General features: G+C 44.8%; 1 protein-coding gene across 1 annotated transcript in view; it reads right to left on the bottom strand.

Annotated features, from left to right (window-relative positions):
* The window catches only part of SLO2 (slowpoke 2), an 86911-nt gene extending 71280 nt beyond the window's left edge, over positions 1–15631 (bottom strand). Inside the window, exons 1-7 of the mRNA XM_084587610.1 lie at positions 15557–15631; positions 13239–13322; positions 12434–12528; positions 10260–10608; positions 9004–9140; positions 3607–3670; positions 3123–3231 (exon numbers count right to left, since the gene is read on the bottom strand). Coding sequence (XP_084443736.1) covers positions 3123–3231; positions 3607–3670; positions 9004–9140; positions 10260–10608; positions 12434–12528; positions 13239–13244 — 760 coding nt within the window. The 5' untranslated portion in view covers positions 13245–13322; positions 15557–15631. The remainder of the gene's footprint in view (positions 1–3122; positions 3232–3606; positions 3671–9003; positions 9141–10259; positions 10609–12433; positions 12529–13238; positions 13323–15556) is intronic.
* Between the last annotated feature and the right edge of the window lie 382 nt (positions 15632–16013).

Raw genomic sequence — 16013 nt, 5'->3', positions numbered from 1 at the left:
ACTGAATCTTCGAAGTTGGTAAAATATGTACAAGCAGGTTTACTGGCACTTTGAGAAAACGTATTTACAAGAATATTTACATGAAGAAGAAGGGTACATCAGCAAAATGACAAGCGTTAAGAGTTCATAGCGAGAAGCGACTGGATGAGCCGTTTACCCAGGGCCCAGAGCGACATTTCGTGCTCTGCAGCGTCCTTAAAAACCCCCTATGTCCAGCCCCTCTCTGAAGATGCTGACCAACCAAATCCAGGGCACGCCCCTCAGGTATCGGCATCCAATCGAACACATCACTGCACTGATGGTCTGAAGCACTGACTGGTCCGGCATTCATTCGTTGGGCGTGATCACTTGTTGGCGGGAAAAGCTTGGGAACGGCGAGGAGAGGAGGTACATTTCTATTCTTCAGCAAAGAAACCACAGGCTGGTTCTGAAAAGGGGTTTTACTTCTCAGAAACCCGAGTGCACGTGGCGCCGCATAGGGCTCCCAACATGGTCCCTTTTCGACAATTGCAAATCTTTCCTGCATTCCCGGGAAATCACTTAATGGCCGTATGAGTCATGCTCTTCTCTTGTCCTGCACGTCAGCGGACATGTCACTCTGTCGTCTCCTTTGGATAGGAGGCATTCATCACTGGAGGATAGCACTTCTCGACTGGAAGGGTGAACAAAAGAAAGCACTTCCTGCTATTTCCCGCAGGGGGACGTTTCTTTGTGTTTTTCCAGACGTTCTCTTGACAGGGCCAATTTGGCATTTGCAGGTTGTCCACAAAGCAAAACATGCTTACAAAACAGGATTCCTGGAAACAGGCTCACTTAGAGCCAATGGACCATCACCACATATTCACAAAACTTTTCCATGCCCACAGGCGAACAATAGAGCGCGCAAATGCGGATGCTTGGTCGTAACACGACCCACTGACGCGATCATATACTCTTCTGAAGTTTATTTCCGAATATCTCAGTTGATGCCGGCCCAGATGTGCGTGACGTATGCGGCTAGAACCTTGCCACCCGAGTGTCAATGCCGCGGTGCTTTCTCAAAGCTGACTGTGTGCTTGATTGGGGAAAGAAGACAACGTTGCTGGGAACACTGCCTACTCAACGGTATCAAGGAGAAACAGCGCATGAGCACAAGTGCGAGAGACGAACGGAGAAGATGCAATCTATACTATGATCTCCAATGCTTGCGCAGCAAGTACATGTCGGCACTCAATAGTGTTATGGCTATAAAAACCAACTAGTATGTCCTTCCCATATCAAAGCCATAATGGGGATCAGCTGCATGATGCCGATAGAAAACGATCAAAACGGAAGCTTATACCACAGAAATAAAGAAATAAACAGATAATTCTTCAGAACTACTTTCATTTACCTTAAAACACATTAGCCCTAGATTTGTATTCTTTCTTTGCTTCGACTCTCGTCAGTGTTCGCGCTCGGCGGCTGGCGCTGAGGGATTAATTAGCCGCCGGTATAACGCTTTTTCTGCACTTCGCGTGTTCTGTACACACTCTTAGCACTTATATTTCGTACTACTGATAAAAACAGGAATATAGTTTTGATGCGGGGGTGCTTTGTTTTCCTTTAAGGAAGGCAACGTGGGGAGAACAAAAAACCAGGAAGACGCCTATTTTTCCTCAAAACAGTATAAATTAGACCGGGTTGGAGCCAATGCACTTTTGTATTTAGAATTACACGAATTACATGAATTCAAACACCAAATAAACCGGGAGCCGTGTTCTGTGAGGAACCGTTCATTCATTTCCAATTTTGCATCTATTTGCTTTTTCGGAATTGATCACTGCTGTTGGGTAATGGAGCCATGACTTTCAAGCATCCGTGGAAAGCGAGCGGATAATTGGCTCATTTGCATGACCCAGCTAGTGGCTAGTGGCGATGACTGTCGTAGAAAGTGGGGCCGGTTATTTCATGATCTTTGTGACTCACCGCTTACTGTTTTCGTCTGATGTTGCTATCACGCTGTCGTAACGCCAAGTGAAAAAAAAAAAAAAAAAAAAAAAAAGAAAAAGAATAGTGGGTTCTTGCGGAATACGCCCTCTGGGGATGCATTGTATAGACCCTCAAAGTTGAACATGCTTGAGACTTTGCGCGAACTTCGTTGGTCCTGGTTTCTCGGGTGTTTCACGTGGTGTTTTCATGTAATATGTCACAATAATAACTGGCGAACCAGTGTACACTGTGATAACATAATCAAGTGGTCCTTACTCAACAGCACATAACGACACAAAAAATGCTGTGTTATGTGGTGCGCTGCAGTTATATAAAAGGGTCCCTAAGATACATTCAGGCCGCTATCAGATCCCTTCTATACTGACTTATAGAACTGACTTCCTTGAATGCTGATATCTGTTGGAAAAGTCAGTGTACAAGACATGAGGCGCAACAAAGAAATACATTTGAGGCGGAAATGGTTTCTAGTTTGAGCTTCGAACATTGCCTGCATTCGTCTCGTCGTGTCCTGTGTTTCTGCAACCGGCTTTCGCACTGCTGATCTTGGCTGCCTGAAAATTCGGCAGAGTTAAGCCCAGCTTCTTCTCACCACTTTTTGCATCCCTTAAGCATCTGCTTTCTTTAATGACACATACGCTGGCGTCAGCTGCCTGCACGTTTTAAAGGAGTAGCGGGCCGGACTGGCTACGAAAAAACGAAGACACATGAGTGGCTGGAGAGAGGATGCACGTACTCGGAAGATATTAATTGCGCGCAAATTGTTTCGTGCACAAACGACCATTTCCGTGAAATAAATCCATAGCGAGCACGCCGTTCGTCTGTCCAGTCATCCGCGTCTCTTGGTTTTCTCGTGGCCGATCCGGTCCATTACTTCTCTAAAAATCGTTTTTTTTTTATATATTAACGCTACTGGTATCTTCAGATCATCACCACGTTCAAGATTGGCTAAATAAATTAACGTCACTCTTCATTTCATTTTGGACTATACAAAACTTTATGCAAATCTACCCCCTCGAGCGTAAGAAAAAATAATATACTTAGAGGGTCCGATAGAACCGAGTGCTCAAAATGTGTTGTCTGGCTGCAGAGTGACATATGTGCATGAGGACAGAGCCGCGCAACACCATAAATCATGTTATGGCCGCGCTTACCCGCAAAGGCCACGTGCACTTTGTTTTCTGGACGGAATATCTGAATGTACTGGGGAACATTGGGTGCGAAGTCGCGTACGGCCCAAGACCGCAGGATGGTGTGCTGGTCCTGAAAAAAAAAAAAAAAAAAAGAAGAAGAAAAAGTAGCGTTATCATCATTGTCTCATCATTTTAATTCTGAACATATCTTAACGAACGGCGTCATAAGTCACGCTATATCCCGCCACGTGCATTTTGTTAAACACGAAGGTAACCTCGAATTAGCCTATCTGAACGCCGTGTAGTCGAATATTTCCTTCAATTCACGTGAGGTGAGCTCACCTCGGCACCCGCTGCGGCAGCACTAAAACGTATGCAGTTCAGCGGTTGGCGCACACACGGATGCAGAAATGAGCGAAGCGCACTTCTACATTCCCCCGGAAAAACGCACGCCGAGGACATAACGGGAGCGAGCAGGGGAAAATGAGAAATGTTCTTTGCTTACGGCGGCTGCGAGGTCGGCGTAATTTCGGGCTGCCAGCATGAAGCACGCCTCGGCTGCGTTCATTCTGCGTGAAGGAAGCGGGTGAGGGGCAGAAACAAGTAAAGGGGATGAGCACGGTCTTCTGCAGAACGAGCGCTCAGAAAAAAACAAAAAAAAAAAAAAAAACATCAGCAACAACAACAAAACGCAGGACACACTTCTCTTGATGTGTGCACTGCGAAATTCCTGATGACGGGAAAAAGGAATAAACGAGTCAAGATCTTTTTTTTCCCTTTGTGAACGACCGTTGCAGAAAGACATATAGAAACATGGGATAAGCGAGATTACCCGCAAACGCATCAACTCCAAATACCGGTGTAAAGCAGAGAAGCAAACGCACACAGTGCGCAGAAATGTGCCTTATTCATTCATTATTTTAATGTGCTTCTTTTGTGCGGTAGGTGCTTGAAGAAACGGGCAAGTAACTCAGTCGTCTATGTGGGCCAAATGGTCCAGCACGAGAAAAAAAAAGCATAAAAGGGCACTGGCTTCTCGCTAAACGCTTATTAACGCTCGCATAAGTAAATGTCACAAGCAAATGCGATAAGTAACAGCATAAGTAACAGTGTCACAAGCAAATGTGATAAAGATAACAGCGTGGAGTAAACGAGACAGAATTCTTTACCATTATTCGTAGACAGTGTTCCGAGCACTTGGAAAGTCAGCTTCCGTCCTATTTTGAAGACTCTGGCAGTTACTCCGTACAAACAATGGTATAACGTTAGAGGTTATAAAAACTGCCGCTCGGCCATTCGTTAAAGCTGCCTTGGCAAATTAAGCACGAATGTCAATTGCTTTGCGGAACCGGGGCGGGAACATACAGAAGCGCTGAAACAAACGGAGTGGAAACGGAGCGGTTCTCTCAAAAGCAGATGACGGAGTCGAAATCATACATTCAGGACTTACAGAAAGAACAAGTGCCACTAAAATGAGGACTACTCTGAAGAGCGAGTTGACGCAGCTGCGTTTTGGTTGGTGGATTTTGCAGGTACTGCTTCTTGGGCATGGGCGTGTACAGGCCGGAAAGCACGCCCAGCTCAACTGAATTGTAAACAGTGAAAAGGCCTGCATTCGCGTAATAGAATCTGCAGAGCTGGATGGGGCGTGGTAACAGGGGCTCGCAGCCACAAGCGAAAAAAAAAAAAAAGTAGTTTCTACTATTCTCGAACCAAGCTTCACGGGCGTTAGCCATCAGCCAGAGCCGTAGTCGCCCCTGTTAAAGTGAGCTAGAATTCCCCTGTCGCTCTGACTTGGCTCACTTACTTGCTTGGTAAGCTTCTTGGCAACGGGCTATAGTCTGGCTTCTCGCTGTTCGATGTTTGCGGCAGCCTGTCTGGCACGAATGCGGTCTCTGTCTTCAACGAGATGGCGTATGTGTATGGCGTACGCGTATTTACGTAGCTTAAATGAAAGAGCAGCGAAGATGGAACTTAATGAAGACGACGATGTATACTGCACAGTGCGAGAGTGTGTTGCGTGATCGGCTGCGGCGATAGTATAGTTCTCTCGTGCAGGGGCACGATGACGGAGAAGACTATGTTTGCTGCAAAGCGCCACTCAATTACGCGGCGCCATTTGCGGAACGCATGAGGTACTAGGTGCAGAAAAAAAAAAAAAAACGCGTTATTTCTCTAAATGAGCGCAGTAGAGGCAATGCTCTACAACGTTTATGTTTGATTGCGACATCATTTGGTATGGAACTTTGCACGAATCCTACCAATACATGTGTCACGGGTTCTCCGATTTACGGGATCTCGACTTCGCACTTGCGCAGTCCTTGATTTGCATGGTTTGTACCGCTCTCAGGATATGTGGTATAGCTGGTTCAAGGCAATGATCGATAGTATCATTACAATGATTTTTTTTTATCTGCTAACACTAGCAGGGCAGCTATTGTAAAAAAAAAGAGGGCCTCTTAGATATTCTTTAAGAGGAGAACGGACGAAAGCCTATCTTTCCTTTTTTACTCCTTTCCAACAAGTTGCGGTCATTACAAGTCGTCGTTGGACATATTGGTTGTTTCGTAGTCATTAGCAGACATGATGAGTCATGCCTAGTCATTTTACTCATTACCACGCATCACTAAGCATTTCTACTCATTTCCAATCAGTTGTGGTCATTACAAATCGTCGTTGGACATATTGGTCGTTTCGTAGTCATTAGCAGTCATGATGAGTCATGCCTAGTCATTTTGCTCATTACCACGCATCACTAAGCATTTCTACTCATTTCCAATCAGTTGTGGTCATTACAAGTCGTCGTTGGACATACTGGTTGTTTCGTAGTCATTAGCAGACATGATGAGTCATGCCTAGTCATTTTGCTCATTACCACGCATCACTAAGCATTTCTACTCATTTCCAATAAGTTGTGGTCATTACAAGTCGTAGTTTTTCATACTGATCATTACAAGTCATTTTTAGTCATTATCAATAAGCATTCTTAGTCATTAGCATTATTCATTTACTCTATCGATATCTATAACTTTTAATCATTACCTATCACCATCAATCGTGTTTATTTTTAATCTTCCTCTTCACACGTCCGCTATTTGCAAGTGATACATTAGCGCACAGATGTGAGGCACAGATGTGACGCACAACTCACGCGCACAGATTTTCGCTCTTATGAGCCAGAAAGGCTTTCGCCTTAGAAGATACTATCGCGCTGCTGCTGCCTCTCTATGCAATAAAATGTCGCGTAACTGCTGGATGCACGTGCTAAGGCCTTTGGATGAGGTAATTATTTCCAAGGCTCACACGGGCGTGATGCAGCATGCTATGCGCAGTGCCGAAAAAACAGTTTATGGATTACGCGTAAGGCATTGCTTTAAGAATGAAAATCGTATCTTGGACCCTTCAAACTTCAATTTAATTACGGATCCGACGCAATGCCACTGAGGCGTATGGGCACTAAAAATATATTGCTTGGAGTAAGGTATGCTGGTCTACGCAACATATTTTGTTTCGTCGTTAACGCCTGCCAAATTCGTCCAAATCCGCGGCAAGGCTAACCACACCGTCATCACGCTGAGTGTTCTCTGAGTAAATGAACCCACAGCCTCACAGGCGTCACCAGACAGCTCCAATAGGCAACGAACGTCACAGATGAGGGCGGCACCTTGTATCCTTTGTTATAGAAACACCTGAACAGCGGCCCTGGAACTCAGTTACGCGCACTTTTTTTAAGCGGCAGCGCAAGAGTGCTGCGTTGCAGAAATTTCGTCGTCGTCGATGTCGGCATCGTTGGACGTGAGCGAAAAATTGTGATTGATCGACAGGGTCATTAAGCTCATGACCACGCGCGGGAATTTCAAGCCCCCCGCAATGCTCACGTTTAACGTGACGTCGCGGGCGGATTGAAATTGATTGAAACATGATATGTGATACGAATGAAAGGGCGCGCATGCCTTAAGTAATTTACAATTGCCTCGTAACTGATTTCGCTTTAAAAATTTCAAATATTTTAAGATTTGCACCATATTCGAACCTACGATACTGCCCTTAGTTGTGAGCCAGACACGTTAACTAATAAGGCACGCAAGGCAGGGCAGTACGGCTTGGGAACGAGCGGGAGTGTTTATGCATGTAGGGTGGTCATTCAAGCAAAGTGGCACCCCACTTCCGCATGTTAATCAGTATGCGTGTTAATAGAGAATATCACAGGCCTCTATCGAGTCACATCCTTAAGCCGTGGCTCAAGTTCCACCAGAATTTTCGAACAGTGGTCACAGCGGCTGATGACGTAGTTATACTCTTATACTCTTGCATACTACAGACCAATCCAGACAAAGTAAAAATGCTTAAGTGGCGGTAAGCTATGAAGTTGGGGTGATGGGAAAGAAGGCGTTAGGCATAAATTGATCCGAGGAGCCGAAATATGTCGCCTTTCATGGATTACAGAGCCGCTGATATATAAGTGACATATATATTTATACTTTGCTCTCTCTATTGGAAGAAGCGTAAACTTTATTAGAACAGCCAAATCTTTTTCTTTCATTTAATAACCCTCTAAATGTTTTTGTTTACATATTCCATTATGCCCTGAGGCAATCAACAACGTTATTAAAAAAACAGCGTCAACTATAAGACACGTGCATTCGTCCTCTTGAGCATCTTTCATATGCAAGCGAAAACGCCAGCGATTTCTGCCGCGGCGACGTAAAAACCTGTTTCCAGCTGTCGCGGCGTATCGAGCGGCCAGAGCGACGCCGTTCCAACACACTGGAAATTTTTAGTTTCCAGCTGTTGCGGCGGCTGGAGCGGTGAGAGCGACGCAGTTCCAACACGTTAAATTTTTTTAGCCCGGTCGCTGTCGGTCGCTGTCGCTCGCCGCTGAGTTCGCTCCATCGCTTGGATGTTAACTGGCCTTTAGAATCGCGTCGGCTTAGGGCGGGGTACTGTAGGCATGTGCGAATAGTACTCCTCGAATCGAAAGCGAATAGGACAACTCAGAATCGAATGCCTATCGAATAGTTGCGGCACCCAGTCAAATACGAACCGAATATTTTTACTAACAGTCGCTATATTTGCGTAGGTAATCGGCAGTACGACCAATCGCGCAAAGCACTAAAACTTCAAGAGCGACGTTCTGGCACAATGCTATGACTTATGGAGTCAAAGCATAGTTGTTAAAAACGCGACACCGGTCTCCGCTACGGGGTCGCTACAAAGCCAGTATATACATCAACTTTGGGTACAGTGTTCTAACTTTGTCACTCTCATGTTATAGATATAGTGTTACTGTTGATGACAAAAAAGACTTAACTAGGGCCACACCTTAGGACGAGACTGATGACAGATATGTATGGGAGTTATGACATCAGTGTTAGGGCATTAAGGGAGGGTGTGCTGAACTTCCCAGAGCCGCACCATCCACCGTTATCGATGACGTATAAGCATTATGAACGCCACCACAGGAATGGATCACTTCGAGGTGCTGAATGCTTTATCTTGCGCCTTTACTGGTCGTGACAGGATGGAGCGCGGCGTCGGTGTAGACGCTGTTATTAATACAGTCGTGCAAGAAAAAATGCGATGGGTCTTATTCGAACCTTGTGCCAATTAATCGAAATCTTGAGAGCATATTCAAATGGTTTCGAATAAATTTGAAAATACTTTACTTAAGCCGTTGGAATAGTCGAAAAGAAAGGTATTCAACTCGCTATGGGATTCTTTTTTTTTTTTTAATATTCGCATACGCTCTCCTATGTAATAAGGAAAAAGTGAACGTCTGGATGATGTGTTATTTATTGAACCGTCGTTGGTATTACTACGTTCGTTCAATCTTCAAAGACCAAAACAGAAGAGAGATATCAAAGGCGCGCTTTTGATCTGGCCTCCTGGAGGGTGATAATACCTGGCCCTGGTGAGGTCAGTGTCCTTGAGCGCAGATCCCTGGATGTAGATGACCCTTTGCGCCCACATGGGAATCTGGAGAATCATCTTCATCGTCGCGTCCACTTCGCACGGCGACAGCAGTACGACGTAGTAGTCCTGCGTGTACGGAGTGTCCACGGTTAAACAGCGCAACGTAAGGAGGGTCTACGAGAACACGCGAGTTCTGTAATTTCGGCTGCTCACCTCCGGAGCTGCAAGATATGCTGCCTGAAGTTTAGCAACAGCGAAGTTATCGGAACGAAAGAAGAAAAGGAAAACTTGTAAAATAAATTACTTTGGAAGCTGACGTTCATGTTCGAAACAGGATGAATGAATCAGTATGTCTGCCATTGCCATACTGTTAAGAGCTTTCTCCTATAATTCCTTCCAGGTGCGGTTTCTTGTCAATTATCCATCCTTGGAAATTTATTCTTTGCATTCCACTCGCGTTTTCACCCTCATCGTGTGGTTTTTCGACGGTGTACACGTGCGTATGATCATAAAAGGCTCAATAGACGTTTAGTGGCTAGTACCGCCTTGTGTTTTCTCTACCGCTGCTTGTTTGCTTTTGCAGTTACTCGTCTTGTAATGACGGTCGCAGCAAGCAGTTAGCGCTTGTCTCATATCAGGAGCATGTGATGAATTGCAGACCTATAAATTTTTTGTTGTCGTTAACTGGAACTGCTCTTCGCACTTCGAAACCTAGCAGAGAAAATGAAGGAACACCGAGGTCAGACAGCCGCGGTGTCCCCGGTGTTGTCAGTAGAAACTAAACAATGGGCCCACTGGCAAAGCAAAGAGCGCAGACATTATGAGGGCCATAAAGCGTCAAGCAAAGGATATGATGTCAGACCTGGACAAACAATCGGAAACTATAAGCTACAAATGCAACGCTTTCTACATTTGTGAGTTCCAGTGACGAGACGTGTGCTTGCGCTTAGTCAGGGCGCAAAACCTAGCTCCTCGCCCTGCGAATGTGAAAGACCAGATAGGTGATTAACGACCAGGCACCAGCGCGACGTTCGGTCCTCACCATATGAAAGCGGGCACTCGTAGCGCGCTGCTTGAACTGGCGCTATGTGACGGCGGACTCGGAAACGTTTTACTGTAGAAGTGTGGCTTAAAATTGAAGGTGCGGCAGTCTGGATGAGTCGAATGCTTTTGAGAAGTCTAGAATAGCGCGATATCCGCCACGGCGCAAAATGCAACGATGAACACGTGCTTCCGTTGGCGTACTTGCAGGAGTGGGTGCGCGTAGAACTCGTTAAGGAAGTCCATGACGGTGTCGGCGCGCAGCGTGGTGGAGCAGACCACCACGTGGCGCTCGCTCTGGGCGCGGTGCATGCTGTAGGTGCCGCCCAGTTTCTGGCGCTCCATCCAGGTGTAGGCGAGCTGCTCGAACTGCGTCGGCAGCACGATGAGCGCCGCGCAGATCATGCCCACCATGAATAGCTGCGAGGGCCACACGTCCGGTTTGAAGTCGCCGTAGCCCACCGTGGACAGCGTCACTACGACGAAGTAGAAGCTCTCGAACAGGTCTACATGCTCCACACCTGCCCGCTGGAAGTGCTGGAACCCACAGACGCTGCGACCAAGAAAAAAGCTCCTGACACTACACTCCAATCCAGGTATAAATGTTATGAGCAGTAATGACTTACGAGATGAAAGTTACAAAAAGAGCCGTTTTGGTAATTCCTTGCTGGTGTAAAAGCAACGACACCTGAAGACGGACGATTTATATGCTATTTTGGAAAAATATGCGCAGTAATTTATACATAAACCGGTTCTACAAAGTAATATGTTCCTTTTACGGTAACTTATAGATGGTTTAGCGATTTAGCCGGCATAAAAAAAAAAAAGGAAGAGAAAGTATTTTCCTTCAATGCCAGCTGCCTCAAGTGCGACGACACACTATTATCGCCTTTCAAGGCGCAACTGAGGAGACGGAGAAAGGAAGGATTTTTTCCTCTGGAGCCGTACTATTTTCTCATGCCCTCGTCTATGTTATGCCCATGCTGTCATCATTGGGAGATACATGTGTATGCGCGGCTCCGGAGCAGCAATTCGTGATTAGGGCTACGTTGCTGTTATGTCCTTCGTGCGCCCCCAGAAATCACGGCCGAGTATCCACTCCGACGGCTCGACGTCGCTGAATAGGGCCTATGCGGTGAGGCTGCCATTACACACTTGACAGTAGCCAGGTTTGTGGTTTTTGAAGAAATCCAGTTGCTAAGCCAACTTTTCGTGTTGAAGCGGCTGCCCATATTTACTGCTTAACCCATGCTTCGAGACTCATAACGAATTGTTTTTTTTTTGTTTTTTTTTTAACTCGTACGGTTGTGTGACCTTAACAGAAATCCACCAGCTATCAAAGACTAGTTTCCCTTTAGCATGCGGCTTACTTGCATGGCGTCGTTAGTTAGCTTGCGCAATTTTCAACCTGCACAATTTTTTATCATGCAGGAAAGCGACTCCGCCCTTTTACTCCCTTTGGTTTACATGACTTCAACAATTAGATAGATCAGTGCGTGCGTGTGTGCTGAGGGCGTTACTCAAAAGGTTCACATTTTTCAGTGTAAAACTAAGGTATTTATTTCACTACACACTAAACAAATCTGCTGTAACTCCATGTCCACAAAGAGACAGGCATACCGTAATAAAAATGACTAGCTGAAAAAAAAAAAATTCAGTCTCTGTATAATGCTTGTTTGGTAAAAATAATTAGTTAAAGCGTTACTCATTTTGAAAAATCTTACGTATTCACTGTCGCTTATTCAATCAATCAATCAATCAATCAATCAATCAATCAATCAATCAATCAATCAATCAATCAATCAATCAATCAATCAATCAAGCAATCAATCAACCAATCAATCAATCAATTGATCGATCAACAAATCAATGTATCATTATTCAAACATCGTAAGATGCTCAGGGGTGCAGAGGAAAAGCCATAAGGCTTACAGAGGGAAACGTGGGATGGTGCAAAACAGGCAACACATTTGCAGAACGCAGATGCTCACAAACAATAAAGCGTGCAGAATGACAAAAACTTAATTCAAATAACAAAGGCAAACAATCTTAGCATGGGATATAGGAATGATGCTGGGCACAACTATGAAATATGACGATTATGAACCTGGGGGACATCGTTTTATCGTGACAGCTACCACTCTTGCTCGAGACCGTTACTCGCATGGTGATTACATAGAAAATGCACCAGCTCCCAGCTGATGCCAGTAATGAAGTGAGTAAACTAATTGTACCATAGATGCCTTGACAAACTGTCCGGCAGCGCCAGAAGCGCCTTCAAGATGTCATGTCTTGCATGCCGATAGCACAGTAACTTGACCCCCCTTTTAAATATGTATAGCACGCCGGTAATGAAGGCATGTACAAGCAGCACTCACCTGGTAAATATGAGGCAGAGTAAGGTGGCGGTGAGGATAAGCAGACGCTGTGATAGTGCGGACTGGGACTTCTGAAGGGCTCGATGTAAATCGTTCTGCAAAGGAGGTGCGTGAGCTCTGTAACCTGTGGGCACAAAGCTCGAAAACAAATATTAGGGAAAATTTATCGATCTTCAGAGGCGGTTAACGCAGAACAGAAATGGCGCGCATGCGCTAGGTATACTGACACCACATGCAATATTTCCTGAATAGTTTTAAGCTATATTCTCTGAACGGCGACCGAAGACAAGGCACGTTTAAGAAGAGCCCAACGTGAAGCAGGCAGCGCGAGCACTTATCGTCAATCTCTATACCTTCACAGAAAGCAGCAAAAGAACAAAAGCAGTAAGTCAAATCTTTCTTGAAAGAAACAAAAAGCGAATTTCGTCTACCTGGGCCAAGGACCGGTCAACGAAGGTTAGCGGATATCACATAAGGTCGCTCATACAGTCTTCGTATATGAGATGATCGAACGTGAAAATACATGTTTCGAGTGGATCAATGCCATTATCCTTTTCGTATCAACACCTTGTGCCCACAGTTGGTAGCATTTATGTTCAACTTCAGTAAACAAGGACAAAAAAATCGGGTACAGGAAATAAATGATGCGAATTTTGGCGTTTTCGGCACCAGGGGTTTGCTTTCTTCGTGGCATTGTATGTTGCTCGCGAAAGCAAATGAGTTAAAATGCATGGTAATTTGGGCCGCTATCTTTCAGATGAACACACGATGGTTAAAAAGAAAGACAAAATTGTCGCATACTTACAAACATGTTCTCGAGTACAAACTTCGCAAGCCAACAGTTAAGAAACACTGGTATAAATACATTCCGTAAAGGTGCATAAAATATCTGCAAGAAAAGAGCAAACAATTAGTGATAAGAATGATAACTCTTAAAAAACAATGTCACAAGTAAAGAAGAAAAACTAAGTTCTGTATATGTCCGCTCTTTCATTAGGAATAACGAAAGCTCGATTATTGAACACGAAACAAAAGCTGCACGCTCACTTTTCTTTTCTACTTAGGTATCAATAATTACCACAGAACGATGTACTCGGTCCAGTCAGGCGCTGCAAAAGGAATACGTGACAACTACTTCGCTATGTGCTGCACGCTTCGTGACTGTTAGCACGTCTTAGCAGCTGTTTTGTGATGTAATCTGGCAATGCTGTGCCAAATAAAGGGCTATTCTAACTCGATATGCTTATTTTACAAAGTTGGTGACGCTCTTAAAGGAAACATGTTAAGCATCCGTGTTTTGCATGTTTGCTAAGCACGGATGCTACATGCTAAGCATCTGTCTTTTAAAGCGTCGCGCGTTCTCTCGAAAGGATGCACATGCGGAAGTCAAATACACACTCGTTCCGTGGGCCAGTGCTGGAGCGAGTGCATGTTTGACTAGAATGCGGCGATTTTTCTCGGGAAGAAAATGGGAGTGCGAGTACGTGAATTAGTCACAAGTCCCACTCGTCGCGTCTCCTCAGCCTTCGTCTCGGCACGTAGTGGTGGGAGCGCCTCAGAAGCGCAGGTCAGACTTTTAAAGCTGAGGAGACCAGGACTTAATGAAGGCGGTCGCACAACGCATCGTAACGATGGAGCGAGTTCTGTTCGGTCTGCCTTACAATCACGTCCATAATTGCTCGTTTACGAGGAAAGGAAATGTCGCAGTAACGCATCGAGGGAAAATTATGAAGGAGGGAGTGAAAGCGAGAGAGAGAGGTGTGGTGTTGCGGAGGGCTCCGGAATATGTCGACCACCTGGGAATCCTTGACGTGCACTGGCACCGTACAGCACGCGACGACCGACTTTCATGCTTCGCCTGCGTAGAAACGCGGCCGCCGCGGGAAGGATTGAACCTACGTCCTCAGGCTCAGCAACTGAGCGCACTAACCATTGAGCCACCACAGCCGGACGAGAGATTGGCATATTCCATTCGGCAGAGACGAAACGCGAAAATAATAGTGAACAGGGCACGAAATTCAAAATGATCGCGTAACCAAGGTCAATGACAGACCTAACTTCGTTTGAGGGTAAAAAAAAAAACAAAAACAAAACTGCCGAATTTATGGAGGGCCACATAATAACACAGTACCCACTTGTGTCTGAATGCAAAATGTCTAATTGGATTGGGACCATAAACGTCGTGTTGGTGGCCAGCAGCTAAGACTGTGAGCGTTCACTGCAAGACTCAGTACTGAGTTCATTGTGGGCCCCGCTGCGGCGAGCGCAAAATACGACGCCTTGTAATTTTCAATGTCATTAAATGTTTTTGTATTCAAAATTAAGCGATCGCTACCTATTAAATGAGACTCATTCCGGGACGGTATAGCAAACAATTCTTTACCATTTATTTGCTGACGTCTGTTTAGCTGGAATAGAAAGCGATGTTTGCAAATCTGTATCGCGTTTAGTCCCACTCACCCTGCTTCAAGCGTTAACGACGCGGTGAAGGGAAGGTACTCCACATGCGCGAAACGATGGTTACTCAGCACTTGTGCAGGGTCTAGAGCTTACACTACAATGTTTTTGTTGAAGCTTGGTGGGGTGTTTGAAGGTGGCATTGCTTTAGGATGCAATTCCACATTGTGCTCGACACCCGGCACTTCATTATATATATATATTTGCTGAAAGGTGTTCAGAATCGGCTACGCTAGTCTGCAGTACTTACTTTTTTTCGTTCCCTTGCGCTAATTAATATAAAGAAGTAATTATCTAACCTTTTATTGATTGGTGTCAGTAAGAAAGTGTCAATGCAAAAGTTGTATAGACTCAAGAAACGGCTATATACATACATATACATATACATATATATATATATATATATATATATATATATATATATATATATATATATATATATATATATATATATATATATATATATATATATATATATATATATATATATATATATATATATATACATGTCTGAACACGTGAAATGCTCAAGCATGTGGTCTGTGGTCTACCCTAGCGTGCTCGAAATCACCAGACCAGTGGAATAAACATAAGACCACCGATGCTCGCGCAATTGCATGCTAATACAGACGATGCGGGAATCGAAAACAAAAATTTCTTACTCACAGTGACTATAAATGGTACATTGTTGACAATCTCCAGAAGAAAGCGGAAAGACAGGAGCTGTCTCCAAATATTTCCCTGCAAAGAAAGACAGAGAGAGGCAACGACATTAATCTTAAGGAGACTGAATATCCGTCAAACATTTTAATAACTCATTTCCACATTTCCAGTTAATAATAGAGACTTATCTTCTACAGCAGCAGGAGCGCCTATGAGGCCTGCCATAGTGGCGAGCTCCGGATTAATTTTGCTGCATTGGATGCTTGAACCCACGCACAGAAAAGTCGGTACACGAGCATTTGCGCATTTCATTTCCATCAAAAGAGGTCACTTCGACTGGGCTCAACACGGATGCCTCGCTCTCATTAGCAGAATGCAGCAACCACAGAGTCAGCGCGCAGGGATGCAGCTGTATCTTTTAAGCAAATACCAGGAAGCTCCGCTTAAAGAGCCACAGCTA

This window comes from Amblyomma maculatum, chromosome 1 (genome assembly GCF_055883805.1).
Source record: "Amblyomma maculatum isolate TAMU_Amacu chromosome 1, ASM5588380v1, whole genome shotgun sequence".
NCBI classification, from domain to species: Eukaryota; Metazoa; Arthropoda; class Arachnida; order Ixodida; family Ixodidae; genus Amblyomma; species Amblyomma maculatum.
This window is presented reverse-complemented; position numbering and strand designations above follow the sequence as displayed.